Consider the following 23,918-nt stretch of genomic DNA (forward strand, 5'->3'; position numbering starts at 1 on the left):
CACTGTTTAATTCCCACGGAAGTTGATTGATTTTAGAGGCCCAGCCTTGGATCACATGACGGTCGTCTGTCAGACAGTCATGGATGATGTTCAACCTGGTGTTTGCATTTTCTTCCTTTTTGTCCCGTACATCTACATAAAGGTTCATATTTCAGATATAAAGTAATTATCCCATGACCACGGATGTTATAATGACGTACGGATCCTCAGAAGTACCCGTATGTTCCGTATTGTTCAATAAAAAGCATTTTAATCCGATTGGTGGCCATTTTCTCCTTCTGATTTAACTGCGCGACCCTATTGGTCAGGAGGTGTATTGCAGTCTGATACATTATAACTCTATGAGAAAATGGCCATCGATTATATTTTAAATATGAACCTTTAAGTAGATGTACGGGTTGTAAAGAGAGAGAGAGTGCAAACACCACGTTGAAGTCCATCTATGACTGTCATCTAATATATGACAGTCATGTTTACTTAAATGTATTAGGGCGGCCATAGCTGAGTGGTTAGTGAGCCCGCCTAGGGAACCAGAGGCCCTGGTTGCCCCAGGTTCGATTCCAGGCTATCCCAGCATATGTGCCGATGATATGAAATTTGTCCCTGAGCAAGACTCTTAACCCCAATTGCTCACAGGTTCTCATTGGAAACAAAACCGCAAGGACTTTCATGAACGACCTGTTAAAAGGAATTATCCTTAAAAGGAATTATCCTTTATCTCATTTGCAAGGTAGAAATACTCTGTTAAAGTAAAAGTCCGGAATTAAAAATGTACTTGAGTAAAAGTATTGGTATGGAAATGTACTTAAAGTACCGAAAGTAGAAAGTAATCATTATGCAGAATGTCCCATTGCACACGTTTTCAAATGGATAAAATGGATACAAATATTTTGAAAATAGCAGATCTACAAGCTCACAATGCAAGGCTGGAAAAAACTGGAAATACTCCAGCAAAGTAAAAAATACCTCAACATTGTGCTTAAAGGGATATTTCACTTTAAAAACATGTTTGGGGTCATTGTATGGTCTACTCAGGCTTATGTGAATGCTCCAGACAGTTTTTAAGTTGCTTGATTCAGTATTTAGATATTTGATATTCATTTTATCAGACACGCCCCCTTCCTTTACAAACCCATTGTAACTTCAAACTCCATTTTATCTTTTGATGCTTTCGTCTGACGCTGTATGATCTAGTTAGGGCGTTAATTCATGAAAAAAACACAAAACGTTAGAATATTAGACACTCCAGAAAAACACGGGCAAAAATCCTTGATTATGCGGGCTACATTCCTTGATTTTGCGATGAAATATGCGTTTTTTTTTGCAATTTTAAGCAGTGAAATTGCGAAGTTGCGAAATATGCGGAAAGTTGTGAAATATGCGGAAAGTTGTGAAATATGCGGCAATATGCGGAATATTGAAAAGTTGCGAAATATGCGATGCGACGCGCATATTATATGATGCGATGCGCATTGATTGATTGATGTACTTTTATTTAGTAAGACATGAGAATCACAGTACATGGAAGTACAAATTCACAATACAAGGTCTACTAAACTGGAAGACTCATGAAGCACTGAGCTTGTTTAACATGAGATCCCCATGCACACAAATCATGATGACATATAAGAGACAGACAGATATACACACTACTATACAGAATGTCATACAATCAGCTTTCAGGTTACTGGTATGAAGAGAGAAAAAAATATATACAAAAGAAGAAAATGAAAGAGGGGGGGGGGGGGGGGTAGGTTAAGACTTAGACAGGGGCCATTTTCGAATTGCAGCCTCCTGAAGGTGTATCTTTAGGGCAGTTTTGAAAGTGAGTAGGGTTTTACACTCCTTTACTCCTTTTGGTAGGGCATTCCACATTTTTGATGAATAGCATGAGAACGAGTTCATTCCCTTACTTGAGCCAAATCTGGGTTGAACATGATTTGTGGAGCTGCCTCTGGTGTTATGATCATGGACTTCATTAACATTTTGGAAGTATTTTGACAAATACAGGGGGATCCCAATGTTGTGGTGTATCTTGAAGACCAGGCCGATAGCAAGTTGCTGTACTCTGTCCTCAACCCTAAGCCATCCAATCCTAGCAAAATGAGCAGGGGTTAGATGGGTTTTGTGATTGAGGCCAAGAAGTAGCCTTACAAGTTTGTTTTGGGATGTTTGGAGCCTTGTTTTTAAGGCCTTGGAGGTGTTGTGATACCATGAAGTGCATGCATAATCATAATGACCTTGAATGAGGGCCCCTGCAAAAATCTTCAGAGTATTCTTACTGACTAGACGATCAATCCTCCACAAATAGCGTGTTGTTTGGTTGACATTTTTGATCACTTTTTCGGCGTGATCAAAAATGAGAGGTTTGCCTCCAAGATGGAGCCCAGGTATGTAATTTCATCCTTTCTTTTGATGACATCATCACCCACTTTGATCGTGAAACTCTCTGCCTTGCTAAGGTTAGGACTGGACCCAAAGAGGATGGATTCAGTTTTACCCAGGTGTAATGAAAGTTTGTTGTCAGAGAGCCAGATGCAGATCTTGTTGAGTTCAGAGCTGAGAGTTTTCTCAACCTGCAGCCTGTCCCTGTCCGAGACTAGCAGGGCCGAGTCATCTGCGAACAGGAACAGTTTGCAGTCGCAGGCTGAAGACATATCATTCACATATATCAGGAACAGTAAAGGTCCTAGTATACTTCCTTGAGGAACACCACAAGTCACAGGGAGGGGGGGGGACTGGGTGCCGTTTACTTCCACCACTTGCTCCCTCCCTTCCAGGTAGGATCTCATCCAGTTCACTGACGTGTCATCAAAACCTATTGCTTTGAGCTTATTGATCATAATTGGGTGATTGACGGTGTCAAAGGCCTTCTGGAGGTCCAGCATGACCATGCCGCAATATTTGCCCTTGTCGACATCTTGTTTGATAGAGTCGTTCAAATAGAGAAGGCATGTGTCAGTGGAGTGGTTTGTTCTGAAACCAGATTGGAATTTGTAGATTAGATTTTTATCGGCAAGATACTTATCGACCTGTTCATAGACTATTTTTTCCATGACTTTTGAGATGGAGCTAAGAATAGAAAGGGGTCACCCTTGCTTTTTTGAAATCGTTAGGGACCCGTCCCTGTATGATGGAGAGGTTTATTATGTGGGTAACGATTGGAGCAATGGAGGCGGCTGAGTCTTTTAGAAATTTGGCGGGGATATTATGTGTTGCAACGCAGCCTTTTTGAAAAAACGTTACCACCTCATAATTATGCGCCATTTTGAGAGGATTCCGCCTGACGGCAACAACATGCCTTCTAAGTCCTAAGAGCTTTATGAAAAACGTGTGTTGCTAATGCTAATGCTAAACGTGAAGCTAAAATCTAAAATGACACAGAAGAGGCTTTCCAGGTTTTAATGGGTTAACCCATTCAATCCGGGAACGCATCTGTGTCATTTTAGATGTCTTTGGCTATTCAAAAATCAGCAGATCTACAAGCTCATAGCATGAACTTGTAGATCTGCTGGAACAAAATATGTTGAGATGGGGGTCCACGGCCAAAACACATACTGTATCATTTTGGGGGTCCTTGACATGATAAGGTTGGAGCACCACTGATATTATATATACTGATATTATATATACTGATATTATATATACTGATATTATATATACATTACATTACATTACAGTCATTTAGCAGACGCTTTTATCCAAAGCGACTTACAATAAGTGTATTCAACATAGGTAGGGAACGAAAACTACTAATCACCAGAAGTCTTTAGTGCATTTTCTGCAAAAACAAGCAACCAAGAGTATACCTAGCGCTAAGGTAAAAGTGCAATATATCAGCTACCTATTTCCTTAAACAGATGAGACAAAATAGCTAAATCAAATGAGCATGAGCTAAAACAAATAAGTGTATCGACTAAACAAGATCCAATAAACAATACAACAATAGAAAACAAGCGTTCGTACAACTAGTTAACAACAAGTAGGTCAGGCAGAGAGGAAGGGTAGTGTTTCCTGAAGAGGTGGGTTTTCAGTCTGCGGCGAAATATGGGCAGTGACTCTGCTGTCCTGACATCAGTGGGAAGTTCATTCCACCACTAATCAATGATACAGCTTATCGTTCATTGACGAAGGCAAGGCGAACAAAGGCGCCTGTCGCCTTTGTTCGCCTTGCCTTCGTTTGCTGGCCGCCGCTTAACTCTTTCACTGCCACACTTATTTCAGACTGTGTCGTCCCAGTGCCAGGAAAAAGGTGCATTTTTCCTCCGTTTGTTTTCTAACATTGAAGTGAATGTAGCAGCAATTTTTTGGATAGCGTTATCTCCTAGTTCCTTTGAGATAACCCAAAAAAAAAAATATTCCAAAAATTCCCCCAAAAAAAAAAAAAAAAAAAGAGTTTAATTTTTTCAATTTTTTTATTTTTTATATTTTTTATATTTTCGTCTTTCCGTCATTGGCCATGATAGCCATAGAGCCATCGGACGGGAATTCCCGTTTTTGGCAGTTAAAGAGTTAAAAGCTGACGCTTTCAGCTGGTGGTATAAGGCCACTTCAACTGATTGCTAAGCGTCTGCCAGGAGTGCTGGCCAAACGAGACACTTAACAGGGCAATCAAATTGGCCTATCCTGGGTGAAACTATTCCTACTACAGAGTGCCAATAGCCTACTGCTTGAAGCACAAATACAATACAGCTATAAAGTACAGACTAACACACAAGCTAATAATACAGTACTAATAGAAAAGCACTTAGGGTACAACTACTAGCAGCTTGCTAAATAAGAAAAATGCTACTATACTCAACTAGCCAGAGGTCAGGAGCTCAGTTCTCTTCAGATGTTGTTTACACACTATATACTGATATTATATATACACTGATATTATATATACTGATATTATATATACTGATATTATATATACTGATGTTATATATACTGATGTTATATATACTGATGTTATATATACTGATATTAGATTATATACTGACATTATAGCAACATACGTTTTCAGAAAGACATGATTTAGAAGACATTTGTAGTTAGATTGAATGTGTTGATTGACCTGGTTTCTACATGTGTCTCTCTCTCTTCTATTCCAGGAGCACCCCCCCCCCCCCACCATGGTGCCTTCATCACCAGCCTCATTCTAACTGATCTCACACACATTCTACTCTACACATCTATATATATTTATATCTATATAGAGAGAGAGATCTACAGTCCTGTCCAGCCAGGTGTTTTCTCCTCTGCACTGCGTTTCTCACCTCAACCTGAAGGTAGAGGATAAGTGAGACTTTTAGCATTTTGTGTTAGTTTTTTTTGTTATGAAGTTCTATATTCTGAAAGTAATGATCACTATAAGAGTGTTCGTTCAGTGACAAGGCTCTTTATTAAACGGAAAATAAATGTTCAGGTGGGTTACAGCGTCGATTTCAGCCAATCAGGAGATGGTACCCATTTATCAGCTATAGTGTCTTAGGCCTCGTACACACATGTAAAACAAGCGCTTCATGCTTCACGCATGCTTCATGGGGGGGGGGGGGGTGAATCCATTTCAATTCATTCCCCATATTCATGCCCTATTCATCCCCCCCCCCCCCATGAAGCATGCGTGAAGCATGAAGCGCTTGTTTTACATGTGTGAGCGAGGCCCTAGTGTTCCAGTTCCAATTGTGTGTCTGCTCACTTCTTTGTGTCGTCACTTCCAATGTCACTTTGTTTATCTTATATCCTGTATGACTGGACTTACTATCACAATATAGATCTATTTAACACTGTTACTGAACAAACACTCTATAGTAATGATTACTATCACAATATAGAGCTATTTAACACTGTTACTGAACAAACACTCTATAGTAATGATTACTATCACAATATAGAGCTATTTAACACTGTTACTGAACACTCTATTGTAATGATTACTATCACAATATAGAGCTATTTAACACTGTTACTGAACACTCTATTGTAATGATTACTATCACAATCAGACTGATCTCACACAACTTAGTATACATTGCACAGACCCAGTGCACGTCATTCCGTACCTAGCCACCTAGAAAACCCGAAAATCTGTGCATATGTACGGCAAGTCCCACGGTGGGCGTAACCGGTTGCAACCCGGAAGCAGAGCAGTATCGGTACATAACTCTATCTGTACATAACTCTATCTGTACATAACTCTATCTGTACATAACTCTATCTGTACATAACTCTATCTGTACATAACTCTATCTGTACATAACTCTATCGGTACATAACTCTATCTGTACATAACTCTATCTGTACATAACTCTATCTGTACATAACTCTATCTGTACATAACTCAAACAGCGCTGAGTAGGCTCAAGCGACGCAACGTTCGGGACGGCAACTCGGTGGTCCCTCACGTGGCTCCAGTTCGCTTCAGACTGCGTGCCTACGACATGGTTTAGTCAATGGAGGAGATGTGAGGCGGCTATGTACAGATTTTCCGGTTTTCTAGGTGTCTATGAACGGAATGACAGTCTGTGCAATGTAAAAGGTGCATTTATATGATATTTTATAATGTAAAAGGTTAATTTATTTTATATTTTATAATGTAAAAGGTGTATTTATATGATATTTTATAATGTAAAAGGTGCATTTATATTATATTTTATAATGTAAAAGGTGCATTTATATTATATTTTATAATGTAAAAGGTGCATTTATATTATATTTTATAATGTAAAAGGTGCAATTATATTTTATAATGTAAAAGGTTAATTTATATGATATTTTATAATGTAAAAGGTTCATTTATATTATATGTTATAATGTAAAAGGTGCATTTGTATGATATTTTATAAAGTCAAAGGTGCATTCATAATATATTTTATAAAGTGCACTTACTGCAGCTTTTTTAAAGACTGTACTATGTTTAAAGACTACTACTATACTATGTGATACTGTATTATGTTTTTCATGAACAGTGTGATCAGGTCCAGATGATGAGGTCAGACATCAAAGGCCGCAGTGCCTCTCCTCACCGCATCACCTACAAGTCAGACTTCCACGCCATCAAGTGTTCCTTTGACTCCGCCGGGCCCTCCCTGCACGCCCTGCAGCCCCGGAGCAAACCGCCTCCCACCGGCCTGACCTCCGACCCTGTGATGTCACATACCACCACCAGCACCAGCGGCGTGGGCAGCAGGGGGCGGGTCCCCAGCACCCGGGGGTCAAAGATCAGAGAGAACATCTTCCTCCAGATGGACAGCCAGCAGCACAACAGACAGGACGGAGTGGGGGGCACGCCCCCCCCGCCTGCTTCCGTCGCCGCCCCCCAACCCCCCGGCCTGCAGCTCCTCCCCTCTTCCCCCTCCCCCAATCCACAGCCGCCCAGGCGCTCTCTGCCGAGCCCCCTGTCCTGCCCCCTGTCCTGCCCCCTGTCCTGCCCCCTGTCCTGCCCCCTGTCCGCCCCCCTGTCCGCCCCCCTGTCCGCCCCCCTGTCCGGCCCTGTGTCCGGCCCCCTGTCCGGCCCCCTGTCCTGCCCCCTGTCCGCCCCCCTGTCCGCCCCCCTGTCCGCCCCCCTGTCCGCCCCCCTGTCCGGCCCTGTGTCCGGCTCCCTGTCCGTCCCCCTGTCCGGCCCTGTGTCTGGCTCCCTGTCCGTCCCCCTGTCCGGCCCTGTGTCCGTCCCCCTGCCTGCTCTGAGCTGCTGGACCACCAGTGTGTCCAGCATGGAGTCCCCCCCTCCTCCTCCCCCCCTGCGGCTGGACAAGCCGCCGTCGTGGGCGGAGGAGAAGATGGAGGAGAAGATGGAGGAGAAGATGGAGGAGAAGATGGCGGAGATGGACCGGGCGGCGCTGGCCCAGAAGTTCTCCGTGACCCGGAGGTTGTTTGAGACCAAAGGGGCGGAGCTCCCCACGGCTGTCAGGTACGCATTACATGAGACGACCTCTAGGATGAATTTCATCATTCTAAATGACTTACACTGTACGGTAAAACAGATCTCTGATATCAAAGTCACTCTTTTAGCACATAAACAAACACAAACAAAGCTGATTCAGACAATATAGAACATCACCAAAACCAGTACTGTTTTTATTTTTTTTATAACAATATCAACTTCCTGTTGATTTTACTATTTTTATTAAGAAGAAAACCCGGACTGGATCCGTGGATCCGGATCTTCAAATGGTAAAATCAGCACGAAGTTAACATTTTTATTAAAAAAACTAACGTACTGGTTTTGGTGATATTATATTGTCTGAATCAACTTTGTTTGTGTTCGTTTATGAGCTAAAAGAGTGACTTTGAGAGCTGTTTCACCGTACAATGTAAGTCAATGAGGAGCATATTTAGAATGATCAATCGATGGAGTAATTATTTTAGATTTCTTGTCCACCTTTGGAGTTACATCATGACAAGGTAACTACACAACCCAAACCTCTACTAAAGTGGTCTTGCCCTTTAATACGTTTTTTTTTATCTGTTTGTGCTTGTTTTTTTACATGATGTTCCTAGTTTTAGGATTTATTTATTTAGTTTGATACAGTAATTGTTTTGCACTGTTTATTTATTCTTCTATGATTCTTTTTTTTTGCTGTGTCTAAACTAGGAGTTATTTACTATTTTATGAAGCTGCTTGGAGATGGAAAACTAATGTTGAGTCTTAATCTTGAATCTTGTCAGGGTGGAGAGCAAGGGACCAAGAGAGGATGACCACCAGGATGAAGATACAACCAGGTCCCAGACCCTCGCCAGCGCCGAGGAGCTGTCGACAGGCCCCTCCCCCTCCCTGCTAGGTCACCCACAAGCCCCTCCCTCTACAGAGGAACCTTCATCTCCTCATCATCTAGCTGAGGCCACAGCTGGAATAGAAGGTCTGTTAATTATATTTATGCATGTTACATGTATGTTATAATAGTTTTCTTAATGTTCTAGTTATATATGTTACATGCATGTATGTTATAATAGTTGTCTTAATGTTCTAGTTATAAATGTTACATACATGTATTTATGTAACATTTTTGTGTAATTTAGCGTTTTGTTTTTCAATTTCAGTTTAATTTAGATTTGATTAGTTTTTGAGTGGTGCCAACCACTCCTAGATTTGATGTGTGTGTTTGTATGGCTGCGTTCGGAAATACAGCACTGAGCGCACTGGTCAATACAAACTAATAGGCTAGTGCGCTCCGGTGTGCAATTTCCGAACGCCACTTAAAGACATGCACACTTAAAGGAGAGATCCGGACATTTTAAGTGTTATCTTTGATGTGTCGTTAGTCACTCACCGACGTAGGATGTGGCGTTGAGTTTTTCCAGCCATTCCCCTGTCGTCATTTTTTCGACCCCCTCCGTTGGCATAATGGGAGCGCGTGCATGAGTGAAATTCGTCTATTATAACCGATGCAAAGTTATTTTTTTCTCTACTACTGCTCATTGTAGAGTCTCATGATACTCAAACATGCACTGAAAGTCCATGAGAAGCTAACGCTAATGCCGAACGAGCTAACGCTAGTTGCTTGTTTCTCTACCTGGCAACACCGAGTTGCCAGGTTCTGGGAGAGAAACAAGCAACCAGCGTTAGCTCGTTCGGCATTAGCGTTAGCTTCTCATGGATGCCAACGGAGGGGGTTGAAAAAATGAGGACAGGGGAATCGCTGGAAAAACTCAACGCCACATCCTACGTCGGTGAGTGACTAACGACACATCAAAGATAACACTTAAAATGTCCGGATCTCTCCTTTAAAGACATGCACACACACACACACACACACACACACACACACACACTGCCGCAGCACACACACACTGCCGCAGCACACGTGCACGCTGGTGCTGGTGCGCGCTGGTGCGCGCTGGTGCGCGCTGGTGCGTGCTGGCACACTGGTCAGAGGTCTGCCATCACAATAGCCACACCACGGACAACGTGTGGCACCCAGGTGGCCCGCCCCCTCTGTGTTCCTATTGGCTGGGATTTAAACAGCCATAACTCCAGTTCCCAGCATCAAAAACCTACAAAACTTCCTAGATGCACTTACACGGCCAATAGGGACCGGCTGAAATTGCTTAAGCCCCATCCCCGCTGTGCTCCTATTGGCTGGGCTTTAAACAGCCATAACTCCAGTTCCCAGCATCAAAAACCTCAGAAACTTGCTAGTTGCACTTAGCCAGCCAATAGGGACAGGCTGTCCCCTCTGTGCTCCTATTGGCTGTGTGTGTGTGTGTGTGTGTGTGTGTGTGTGTGTGTGTGTGTGTGTGTGTGTGTGTGTGTGTGTGTGTGTGTGTGTGTGTGTGTGTGTGTGTGTGTGTGTGTGTGTGTGTGTGTGTGTGTGTGTGTGTGTGTGTGTGTGTGTCCAGTCAACTCAAATGTTTGTTCAATTCTAGTTTTATTTCATTAGTTTGTGTTTGTCTGTTCCCTCCGTCCTCCCCAGATGAGGAGCTTCATGAGGAGGAGACGTCTCACAGGACAGAAGAGGAGGCTCATGAGGAGGAGACGTCTCACAGGACAGAAGAGGAGGCTCATGAGGAGGAGACGTCTCACAGGACAGAAGAGGAGGCTCATGAGGAGGAGACGTCTCACAGGACAGAAGAGGAGGCTCATGAGGAGGAGACGTCTCACAGGACAGAAGAGGAGGCTCATGAGGAGGAGACGTCTCACAGGACAGAAGAGGAGGCTCATGAGGAGGAGACGTCTCACAGGACAGAAGAGGAGCTTCATGAGGAGGAGACGTCTCACAGGACAGAAGAGGAGGCTCATGAGGAGGAGACGTCTCACAGGACAGAAGAGGAGCTTCATGAGGAGGAGACGTCTCACAGGACAGAAGAGGAGGCTCATGAGGAGGACTCGACATCAAGAGGAAAGACACTCGACCTCCGCTTGACCCCCGACCTCCCCTCGACCCCGGAGGAGGCCCCCTCGCTGTCCCCGGAGGAGGAGTCTGTCCGGGCGGAGCTGGTGGACGTGAAGGAGTCGTCTGACAGCGAGGAGAGCGAGGAGAAGAGGAAGGAGGAGGAGGAGGAGGAGGAGGAGAGGAGAGCACAGGAAGAGGAGGAGGAGAGGAGAGCACAGGAAGAGGAGGAGGAGAGGAGAGCACAGGAAGGGGAGGCGCTGGAGGACGATGTGTTTGAAGAAGCAACAACAGCCGTTGGAGAAGGAGCAGCAGGACCAGACATGTACCAGCAGGAGAGGAGGAGGAGGGAGGAGGAGGAGGAGGAGGAGGTGTGGAACCAGGAAGGAGACAGCCAGGTGAGCTCATCAGGGAGAGAAGAGAGCCTGAACGGAGAGGAGGAGGAGATGGAGGAGACGAGAGAAGAAGAGGAAGAGGAGGTGGTCGCTGTGGTCGCTTGCGAGGAAGGAACAGCAGAGAGGTGGAGAGAGGAGGAGGAGGAGGAGGAGGAGGAGGGAAGGGTGGGTGGAATGGAGAACGGAGCTTTCACAGACAGTCAGGAAAGAGGATCTGGTGGAGATGAAGGATCACCCTGTGGAACAGGAGAGCAACAGCTGTTACCTGAGTACCAGGAGATCCCTGAGTACCAGGAGATCCCTGAGTACCAGGAGATCCCTGAGTACCAGGAGATCCCTGAGTACCAGGAGATCCCTGAGTACCAGGAGATCCCCGGGCTCCCTGACCTGAGCGACCAGGAGGTGAAAGACGAGACAGGAGGTCTGAGGAGGAAGGTCAAGTTCTCCACCGCACCGATGAAGGTGAGGCACACACACACACACACACACACACACACACTGACATACACACACACACACACACACACTGACATACACACTGACATACACACACACACACACACACACACACACACACACACACACACACACACACACACACACACACACACACACACACACACACACACACACACACACACACACACACACACACACACACACACACACACACACACTGACACACACAGACAGCTGCACACTTATAAGCCTGAGTCATACTTTACGTTGTGTGTGTGTGGCTGTCATGCACTCAAAATAGAGCAGATCTACAAGTTCACAACGTGTCGAGCTTTGACACATTGTGAGCTTGTAGATCGGCTGTTTTCGGTTGGGTGACACCGGCGCACAAACTAAGTTATAAATCAGACTTTATGATTGAATTTCAACGATACTCTGCAGTGGATACTTGGTACAGTCAGTGGTGTAAAGTAACTAAGTACATTTACTCAAGTGCTGTACTTAAGTACACTTTTTGAGGAATGTTTACTTTACTGGAGAATTTCCCGTTTTCAGTACTTTTACTTCTACTCCACTACAACTCAGAGGCAAATATTGTTCTTTTACTCCACTACAATTATTTGACAGCTTTAGTTACTTTATAGATTTAGATTATTATCACAAAACATATAGTAACCACTTCAGCCCTATATATATTTTGGCCATTTTAAAATAGCAGATCTACAAGCTCACAATGCGTTGCGATGCGATGCATTGTGAGCTTGTAGATCTAACATTTTCAAAAGATTTGTATATATTATGAACTTGTGAAATGAGACATTCTGCACAATGAGTAATTTAACTTTTGGTACTTTAAGAATATTTTGATGCCAATACTTTTGTACCTTTACTAAAGTCAATTTTGATTACCGGACTTTTACTTAACGTAACAGGGTATTTCTACACTGCAGTATTGATACTTTTACTTAAGTAAAAGATCTGAGTACGTTTTTCCACCACTGGGTACTGACATGTCTCTGAGCTACCGTAGCCCAGAGACATGTTCTGTAACCCACTAACAGACAAGATGCTACACGCTACATACAAGATGCTACATGAGTCTGTCAGACTGAACAGCTGCTGTGATGCAAACTGCAAGCCCAGCATACCTTCTCTTTAGTCTGTGTGAACTACACCTTTAGTCTGTGTGAACTACACCTTTTAGTCCATGAGCCAGAGCCCCAAAATTGAGCAATTATTATCGAAAGAGTGGGCAAAACCAAACCTATATTAAATTGTTCAGAGGGTCAATACGAGTAAATAAATGTATGATAACCTCACCACAGGAGCAGCTTTTTCATGGTTATCACACATTTTGTAATTCTCCCCATACGTACATGACAGGTCAAAAAATGACAACATTTTAAAAAGAGTTATCATAATGAAACTTCCTGAGTTGATTACTTACATGAAGACAATGATTTATCTTATTACACGTTTTCTGAAATTGTATATTTAGATATGCAAATTGGGCATTAGGAATATGCCCGAATTTGCATAACTTTCCAGAATCAACATTGGACAAAGCCAGAGTCAACATTCTTATTTAATTTTGTTAAGATGTTGGAGTCAAAGGTTTTTAAAGAGGGAATATTCAATATCTGGCTCAATTTAGGGCTCTGGCTCATGGACTAAATGCCTAATTTGCATATTTAAATATACAATTTCAGAAAACTTGTAATACGATAAATCATTGTCTTCATGTAAGTAATCAACTCAGGAAGTTTCATTATGATAACTCTTTTTAAAATTTTGTCATTTTTTGACCTGTCATGTACGTATGGGGAAAATTACAAAATGTGTGATAACCATGAAAAAGCTGCTCCTGTGGAAAGGTTATCATACATTTATTTACTCGTATTGACCCTCTGAACAATTTAATATAGGTTTGGTTTTGCCCACTCTTTCGATAATAATTGCTCAATTTTGGGGCTCTGGCTCATGGACTATTTAGTCTGTGTGAACTACACCTTTAGTCTGTGTGAATTACACCTTTAGTCTGTGTGAACTACACCTTTAGTCTGTGTGAACTACACCTTTAGTCTGTGTGAACTACACCTTTAGTCTGTGTGAACTACACCTTTAGTCTGAGTGAACTACACCTTTAGTCTGTGTGAACTACACCTTTAGTCTGTGTGAATTACACCTTTAGTCTGTGTGAACTACACCTTTAGTCTGAGTGAACTACACCTTTAGTCTGAGTGAACTACACCTTTAGTCTGTGTGAACTACACCTTTGTTCTGAGTGAACTACACCTTTAGTCTGTGTGAACTACACCTTTAGTCTGTGTGAACTACACCTTTAGTCTGTGTGAACTACACCTTTAGTCTGTGTGAACTACACCTTTAGTCTGTGTGAATTACACCTTTAGTCTGTGTGAATTACACCTTTAGTCTGTGTGAACTACACCTTTAGTCTGTGTGAACTACACCTTTAGTCTGAGTGAACTACACCTTTAGTCTGTGTGAACTACACCTTTAGTCTGTGTGAACTACACCTTTAGTCTGAGTGAACTACACCTTTAGTCTGTGTGAACTACACCTTTAGTCTGTGTGAACTACACTTCAGAAGAAACTGATTCCACTACTGCTCTGCCTTATAAGCCCCATGACCCACCTAATGCCCCATGACCCACCTAATGCCCCATCTAATGCCCCATGACCCACCTAATGACCCATCTAATGCCCCATGACCCACCTAATGACCCACCTAATGCCCCATGACCCACCTAATGACCCACCTAATGCCCCATGACCCACCTAATGACCCACCTAATGCCCCATGACCCACCTAATGACCCACCTAATGCCCCATGACCCACCTAATGACCCACCTAATGCCCCATGACCCACCTAATGACCCACCTAATGCCCCATGACCCACCTAATGCCCCATCTAATGCCCCATGACCCACCTAATGACCCACCTAATGCCCCATGACCCACCTAATGACCCACCTAATGCCCCATGACCCACCTAATGACCCACCTAATGCCCCATGACCCACCTAATGCCCCATCTAATGCCCCATGACCCACCTAATGCCCCATCTAATGCCCCATGACCCACCTAATGCCTCATGACCCACCTAATGCCCCATGACCCACCTAATGTCCCATGACCCACCTAATGCCTCATGACCCACCTAATGCCCCATGACCCATCTAATGTCCCATGACCCACCTAATGTCCCATGACCCACCTAATGCCCCACCTAATGTCCCATGACCCACCTAATGCCCCATGACCCACCTAATGCCCCATGACCCACCTAATGCCCCATGACCCATGACCCACCTAATGTCCCATGACCCACCTAATGCCCCATGACCCACCTAATGTCCCATGACCCACCTAATGCCCCATGACCCACCTAATGCCCCATGACCCACCTAATGCCCCATGACCCACCTAATGTCCCATGACCCACCTAATGCCCCATGACCCACCTAATGCCCCATGACCCACCTAATGCCCCATGACCCACCTAATGCCTCATGACCCACCTAATGCCCCATGACCCATGACCCACCTAATGGACCCACCTAATGCCCCATGACCCACCTAATGCCCCATGACCCACCTAATGCCCCATGACCCATGACCCACCTAATGGACCCACCTAATGCCCCATGACCCACCTAATGCCCCATGACCCACCTAATGCCCCATGACCCACCTAATGCCCCATGACCCACCTAATGCCTCATGACCCACCTAATGCCCCATGACCCACCTAATGCCCCATGACCCACCTAATGCCCCATGACCCACCTAATGCCCCATGACCCATGACCCACCTAATGCCTCATGACCCACCTAATGCCCCTTGACCCACCTAATGCCCCATGACCCATGACCCACCTAATGGACCCACCTAATGCCCCATGACCCACCTAATGCCCCATGACCCACCTAATGCCCCTTGACCCACCTAATGCCCCATGACCCATGACCCACCTAATGGACCCACCTAATGCCCCATGACCCACCTAATGCCCCATGACCCACCTAATGCCCCTTGACCCACCTAATGCCCCATGACCCATGACCCACCTAATGGACCCACCTAATGCCCCATGACCCACCTAATGCCCCTTGACCCACCTAATGCCCCATGACCCATGACCCACCTAATGGACCCACCTAATGCCCCATGACCCACCTAATGCCCCATGACCCACCTAATGCCCCATGACCCACCTAATGCCCCTTGACCCACCTAATGCCCCATGACCCATGACCCACCTAATGGACCCACCTAATGCCCCATGACCCACCTAATGCCCCATGACCCACCTAATGCCCCATGACCCACCTAATGCCCCATGACCCACCTAATGCCCCATGACCCACCTAATGCCCCATGACCCATGACCCACCTAATGGACCCACCTAATGCCTCATGACCCACCTAATGCCCCATGACCCACCTAATGCCCCATGACCCACCTAATGCCCCTTGACCCACCTAATGCCCCATGACCCATGACCCACCTAATGGACCCACCTAATGCCCCATGACCCACCTAATGCCCCATGACCCACCTAATGCCCCATGACCCACCTAATGCCCCATGACCCACCTAATGCCCCATGACCCACCTAATGCCCCATGACCCACCTAATGCCTCATGACCCACCTAATGCCCCATGACCCACCTAATGCCCCATGACCCACCTAATGCCTCATGACCCACCTAATGCCTCATGACCCACCTAATGCCCCATGACCCACCTAATGCCCCATGACCCACCTAATGCCCCATGACCCACCTAATGCCTCATGACCCACCTAATGCCCCATGACCCACCTAATGCCCCATGACCCACCTAATGCCCCATGACCCACCTAATGCCCCATGACCCACCTAATGCCCCATGACCCACCTAATGCCCCATGACCCACCTAATGCCCCATGACCCACCTAGTGCCCCATGACCCACCTAATGCCCCATGACCCATGACCCACCTAATGCCCCATGACCCACCTAATGCCCCATGACCCACCTAATGCCCCATGACCCATGACCCACCTAATGCCCCATGACCCACCTAATGCCCCATGACCCACCTAATGTCCCATGACCCATCTAATGCCCCATGACCCATGACCCACCTAATGCCCCTTGACCCACCTAATGCCCCATGACCCACCTAATGCCTCATGACCCACCTAATGCCCCATGACCCACCTAATGCCCCATGACCCACCTAATGCCTCATGACCCACCTAATGCCCCATGACCCACCTAATGCCCCATGACCCACCTAATGCCCCATGACCCACCTAATGTCCCATGACCCACCTAATGCCCCATGACCCACCTAATGTCCCATGACCCACCTAATGCCCCATGACCCACCTAATGCCCCATGACCCACCTAATGCCCCATGACCCACCTAATGCCCCATGACCCACCTAATGCCTCACGACCCACCTAATGCCCCTTGACCCACCTAATGCCCCATGACCCACCTAATGCCTCATGACCCACCTAATGCCCCATGACCCACCTAATGCCTCATGACCCACCTAATGCCCCATGACCCACCTAATGCCCCTTGACCCACCTAATGCCCCTTGACCCACCTAATGCCCCATGACCCACCTAATGCCCCATGACCCACCTAATGCCCCATGACCCACCTAATGTCCCATGACCCACCTAATGCCTCATGACCCACCTAATGCCCCATGACCCACCTAATGCCCCATGACCCACCTAATGCCCCATGACCCACCTAATGCCCCTTGACCCACCTAATGCCCCTTGACCCACCTAATGCCCCTTGACCCACCTAATGCCCCATGACCCACCTAATGCCCCATGACCCACCTAATGCCCCATGACCCACCTAATGCCCCATGACCCATGACCCACCTAATGGACCCACCTAATGCCCCTTGACCCACCTAATGCCCCATGACCCACCTAATGCCCCATGACCCACCTAATGCCCCATGACCCACCTAATGCCTCATGACCCACCTAATGCCCCATGACCCACCTAATGCCCCATGACCCACCTAATGCCCCATGACCCACCTAATGTCCCATGACCCACCTAATGTCCCATGACCCACCTAATGCCCCATGACCCACCTAATGCCCCATGACCCACCTAATGCCCCATGACCCACCTAATGCCCCATGACCCACCTAATGCCCCATGACCCACCTAATGCCTCATGACCCACCTAATGCCCCATGACCCACCTAATGCCCCATGACCCACCTAATGCCCCATGACCCACCTAATGCCTCATGACCCACCTAATGCCCCATGACCCACCTAATGCCCCATGACCCACCTAATGCCCCATGACCCACCTAATGCCCCATGACCCACCTAATGCCCCATGACCCATGACCCACCTAATGCCTCATGACCCACCTAATGCCCCATGACCCACCTAATGCCCCATGACCCACCTAATGCCCCATGACCCACCTAATGCCCCATGACCCATGACCCACCTAATGCCCCATGACCCACTTAATGCCCCATGACCCATGACCCACCTAATGCCTCATGACCCACCTAATGCCCCATGACCCATGACCCACCTAATGGACCCACCTAATGCCCCATGACCCACCTAATGCCTCACGACCCACCTAATGCCCCTTGACCCACCTAATGCCCCATGACCCACCTAATGCCTCACGACCCACCTAATGCCCCATGACCCACCTAATGCCCCATGACCCACCTAATGCCTCACGACCCACCTAATGCCCCATGACCCACCTAATGCCCCATGACCCACCTAATGCCCCATGACCCACCTAATGCCCCATGACCCACCTAATGCCTCACGACCCACCTAATGCCCCATGACCCACCTAATGCCCCATGACCCACCTAATGCCCCTTGACCCACCTAATGCCCCATGACCCACCTAATGCCCCATGACCCACCTAATGCCTCACGACCCACCTAATGCCCCATGACCCACCTAATGCCCCATGACCCACCTAATGCCCCATGACCCACCTAATGCCCCATGACCCACCTAATGCCCCATGACCCACCTAATGCCCCATGACCCACCTAATGCCCCATGACCCACCTAATGGACCCACCTAATGCCCCATGACCCACCTAATGGACCCACCTAATGCCCCATGACCCACCTAATGCCCCATGACCCACCTAATGCCCCATGACCCACCTAATGCCCCGTGACCCACCTAATGCCCCATGACCCACCTAATGCCCCATGACCCACCTAATGCCCCATGACCCATCTAATGCCCCATGACCCATGACCCACCTAATGCCCCATGACCCACCTAATGCCCCGTGACCCACCTAATGCCCCGTGACCCACCTAATGCCCCATGACCCACCTAATGCCCCATGACCCACCTAATGTCCCATGACCCACCTAATGCCCACCTAATGCCCCATGACCCACCTAATGTCCCATGACCCACCTAATGCCCACCTAATGCCCCATGACCCACCTAATGTCCCATGACCCACCTAATGCCAACTACCTCTAGCTAAAAAACGGAACATGCTATCAACTCACTTTTTTTTCAGATGAAAGAAGAGATTTTAAGCTTTGTTTTGAGATATTCCCTGTGTTCATAGTCATAGCACAAAATATTCTGTGAGTCCTCAAAGATGAGTCAGAATGGTCAAAATGTCTGGCAGTGGGGAAGCCTTTTCTAGAAAACCCTATGGCAGTCAATGTGTTAAAAAAACAAACAGTAGTGGGTTTGGTGATGCTCTATATTGTCAGAATCCGCTTTGTTTGTGTTCATTTACATGCTAAAAGAGTGACTTTGAGATCTGTTTTACCGTACAATGTAAGTCAATGAGGAGCATATTTTGAATGATCAATTTCTGTCAGTGGAGCAATTATTTTAGATTTATTGTCCACCTTTGGAGTTACATCATGGCAAGGTAACTACACAACCCAAACCTCTACACAGTGGTCTTGCCCTTTTAGGTTTAGTCTGGGATGACTCAGGATAGAAGACAGGGTTAAGTTTAGTCTGGGATGACTCAGGATAGAAGACAGGGTTAAGTTTAGTCTGGGATGACTCAGGATAGACGGGGTTAGTCTGGGATGACTCAGGGTAGAAGACAGGGTTAAGTTTAGTCTGGGATGACTCAGGGTAGAAGACAGGGTTAAGTTTAGTCTGGGATGAATCAGGGTAGAAGACAGGGTTAAGTTTAGTCTGGGATGACTCAGGATAGAAGACAGGGTTAAGTTTAGTCTGGGATGAATCAGGATAGAAGACAGGGTTAAGTTTAGTCTGGGATGACTCAGGGTAGAAGACAGGGTTAAGTTTAGTCTGGGATGACTCAGGATAGAAGACAGGGTTAAGTTTAGTCTGGGATGACTCAGGATAGAAGACAGGGTTAAGTTTAGTCTGGGATGACTCAGGGTAGAAGACAGGGTTAAGTTTAGTCTGGGATGACTCAGGGTAGAAGACAGGGTTAAGTTTAGTCTGGGATGACTCCGGGTAGAAGACAGGGTTAAGTTTAGTCTGGGATGACTCAGGATAGAAGACAGGGTTAAGTTTAGTCTGGGATGACTCAGGATAGAAGGGGTTAGTCTAGGATGACTCAGGGTAGAAGACAGGGTTAAGTTTAGTCTGGGATGACTCCGGGTAGAAGACAGGGTTAAGTTTAGTCTGGGATGACTCAGGGTAGAAGACAGGGTTAAGTTTAGTCTGGGATGACTCAGGATAGAAGACAGGGTTTAGTCTGGTTAAAGGGACAATGCCCTCAATACCCTAAGTCTAACTACTTCTCCAGAGTGAGTGACACCCACAGCCACACCACTAGAGGGAGCTCCTACAATCTGGTACCCCCCCCCCCCCCCAATGTAGAAGAAACCAGAGTTGATTTTTGTTTAGTCTAGTTACTAAATATCATAAGATTATAGTCGACTAAATCTACAGTTGATTTAGTCGACTATAATGTATCCTTGATGGTGTCGTAATGACTGATTCTACACTGTGTGTGTGTGTGTGTGTGTGTGTGTGTGTGTGTGTGTGTGTCAGGTGTTCTGCACATATTCCAACACAGAGTACGACAGGACCAACGCCGGCATCGATCCGGTGTCGGCGTCAGCAGAGTACGAGCTGGAGAAGCGGGTGGACAAGATGGACGTGTGTTCTGTGGAGATAGAGAAGGGTTGGTGTCTCTTTATATGTTCTGTGGAGATAGAGAAGGGTTGGTGTCTCTTTATGTGTTCTGTGGACATAGAGAAGGGTTGGTGTCTCTTTATGTGTTCTGTGGACATAGAGAAGGGTTGGTGTCTCTTTATGTGTTCTGTGGACATAGAGAAGGGTTGGTGTCTCTTTATGTGTTCTGTGGACATAGAGAAGGGTTGGTGTCTCTTTATATGTTCTGTGGAGATAGAGAAGGGTTGGTGTCTCTTTATATGTTCTGTGGACATAGAGAAGGGTTGGTGTCTCTTTATATGTTCTGTGGAGATAGAGAAGGGTTGGTGTCTCTTTATGTGTGTTCTGTGGACATAGAGAAGGGTTGGTGTCTCTTTATGTGTTCTGTGGACATAGAGAAGGGTTGGTGTCTCTTTATATGTTCTGTGGAGATAGAGAAGGGTTGGTGTCTCTTTATATGTTCTGTGGAGATAGAGAAGGGTTGGTGTCTCTTTATGTGTTCTGTGGACATAGAGAAGGGTTGGTGTCTCTTTATATGTTCTGTGGACATAGAGAAGGGTTGGTGTCTCTTTATATGTTCTGTGGAGATAGAGAAGGGTTGGTGTCTCTTTATATGTTCTGTGGAGATAGAGAAGGGTTGGTGTCTCTTTATATGTGTTCTGTGGACATAGAGAAGGGTTGGTGTCTCTTTATATGTTCTGTGGACATAGAGAAGGGTTGGTGTCTCTTTATATGTTCTGTGGAGATAGAGAAGGGTTGGTGTCTCTTTATGTGTGTTCTGTGGACATAGAGAAGGGTTGGTGTCTCTTTATGTGTTCTGTGGAGATAGAGAAGGGTTGGTGTCTCTTTATGTGTTCTGTGGAGATAGAGAAGGGTTGGTGTCTCTTTATGTGTTCTGTGGACATAGAGAAGGGTTGGTGTCTCTTTATGTGTTCTGTGGACATAGAGAAGGGTTGGTGTCTCTTTATGTGTTCTGTGGACATAGAGAAGGGTTGGTGTCTCTTTATGTGTTCTGTGGACATAGAGAAGGGTTGGTGTCTCTTTATATGTTCTGTGGACATAGAGAAGGGTTGGTGTCTCTTTATATGTTCTGTGGAGATAGAGAAGGGTTGGTGTCTCTTTATGTGTGTTCTGTGGACATAGAGAAGGGTTGGTGTCTCTTTATGTGTTCTGTGGACATAGAGAAGGGTTGGTGTCTCTTTATATGTTCTGTGGAGATAGAGAAGGGTTGGTGTCTCTTTATATGTTCTGTGGAGATAGAGAAGGGTTGGTGTCTCTTTATATGTGTTCTGTGGACATAGAGAAGGGTTGGTGTCTCTTTATATGTTCTGTGGACATAGAGAAGGGTTGGTGTCTCTTTATATGTTCTGTGGAGATAGAGAAGGGTTGGTGTCTCTTTATGTGTGTTCTGTGGACATAGAGAAGGGTTGGTGTCTCTTTATGTGTTCTGTGGACATAGAGAAGGGTTGGTGTCTCTTTATATGTTCTGTGGAGATAGAGAAGGGTTGGTGTCTCTTTATATGTTCTGTGGAGATAGAGAAGGGTTGGTGTCTCTTTATATGTGTTCTGTGGACATAGAGAAGGGTTGGTGTCTCTTTATATGTTCTGTGGACATAGAGAAGGGTTGGTGTCTCTTTATATGTTCTGTGGAGATAGAGAAGGGTTGGTGTCTCTTTATATGTTCTGTGGAGATAGAGAAGGGTTGGTGTCTCTTTATATGTGTTCTGTGGACATAGAGAAGGGTTGGTGTCTCTTTATATGTTCTGTGGACATAGAGAAGGGTTGGTGTCTCTTTATATGTTCTGTGGAGATAGAGAAGGGTTGGTGTCTCTTTATGTGTGTTCTGTGGACATAGAGAAGGGTTGGTGTCTCTTTATGTGTTCTGTGGACATAGAGAAGGGTTGGTGTCTCTTTATATGTTCTGTGGAGATAGAGAAGGGTTGGTGTCTCTTTATATGTTCTGTGGAGATAGAGAAGGGTTGGTGTCTCTTTATATGTGTTCTGTGGACATAGAGAAGGGTTGGTGTCTCTTTATATGTTCTGTGGACATAGAGAAGGGTTGGTGTCTCTTTATATGTTCTGTGGAGATAGAGAAGGGTTGGTGTCTCTTTATGTGTGTTCTGTGGACATAGAGAAGGGTTGGTGTCTCTTTATGTGTTCTGTGGACATAGAGAAGGGTTGGTGTCTCTTTATATGTTCTGTGGAGATAGAGAAGGGTTGGTGTCTCTTTATATGTTCTGTGGAGATAGAGAAGGGTTGGTGTCTCTTTATATGTGTTCTGTGGACATAGAGAAGGGTTGGTGTCTCTTTATATGTTCTGTGGACATAGAGAAGGGTTGGTGTCTCTTTATATGTTCTGTGGAGATAGAGAAGGGTTGGTGTCTCTTTATGTGTGTTCTGTGGACATAGAGAAGGGTTGGTGTCTCTTTATGTGTTCTGTGGACATAGAGAAGGGTTGGTGTCTCTTTATATGTTCTGTGGAGATAGAGAAGGGTTGGTGTCTCTTTATATGTTCTGTGGAGATAGAGAAGGGTTGGTGTCTCTTTATATGTGTTCTGTGGACATAGAGAAGGGTTGGTGTCTCTTTATATGTTCTGTGGACATAGAGAAGGGTTGGTGTCTCTTTATATGTTCTGTGGAGATAGAGAAGGGTTGGTGTCTCTTTATGTGTGTTCTGTGGACATAGAGAAGGGTTGGTGTCTCTTTATGTGTTCTGTGGACATAGAGAAGGGTTGGTGTCTCTTTATGTGTTCTGTGGACATAGAGAAGGGTTGGTGTCTCTTTATGTGTTCTGTGGACATAGAGAAGGGTTGGTGTCTCTTTATGTGTTCTGTGGAGATAGAGAAGGGTTGGTGTCTCTTTATGTGTTCTGTGGAGATAGAGAAGGGTTGGTGTCTCTTTATGTGTGTTCTGTGGACATAGAGAAGGGTTGGTGTCTCTTTATGTGTTCTGTGGACATAGAGAAGGGTTGGTGTCTCTTTATGTGTTCTGTGGACATAGAGAAGGGTTGGTGTCTCTTTATGTGTTCTGTGGAGATAGAGAAGGGTTGGTGTCT

General features: G+C 45.8%; 1 protein-coding gene across 1 annotated transcript in view; it reads left to right on the forward strand.

Annotated features, from left to right (window-relative positions):
* Positions 1-6,968: 6,968 nt before the first annotated feature.
* The window catches only part of LOC308092828 (uncharacterized protein), a gene marked incomplete at its 5' end in the record, with an annotated part of 52,453 nt that continues 35,503 nt past the window's right edge, over positions 6,969-23,918 (forward strand). The window contains 6 exons of the mRNA XM_080438927.1: positions 6,969-7,894; positions 8,653-8,843; positions 10,398-10,980; positions 11,121-11,212; positions 11,457-11,671; positions 20,741-20,873. Coding sequence (XP_080295053.1) covers positions 6,969-7,894; positions 8,653-8,843; positions 10,398-10,980; positions 11,121-11,212; positions 11,457-11,671; positions 20,741-20,873 — 2,140 coding nt within the window. The remainder of the gene's footprint in view (positions 7,895-8,652; positions 8,844-10,397; positions 10,981-11,120; positions 11,213-11,456; positions 11,672-20,740; positions 20,874-23,918) is intronic.

The sequence above is a fragment of the Gymnoscopelus braueri genome (assembly GCF_963280865.1).
Source record: "Gymnoscopelus braueri genome assembly, chromosome: 10".
Lineage (NCBI taxonomy): Eukaryota > Metazoa > Chordata > Actinopteri > Myctophiformes > Myctophidae > Gymnoscopelus > Gymnoscopelus braueri.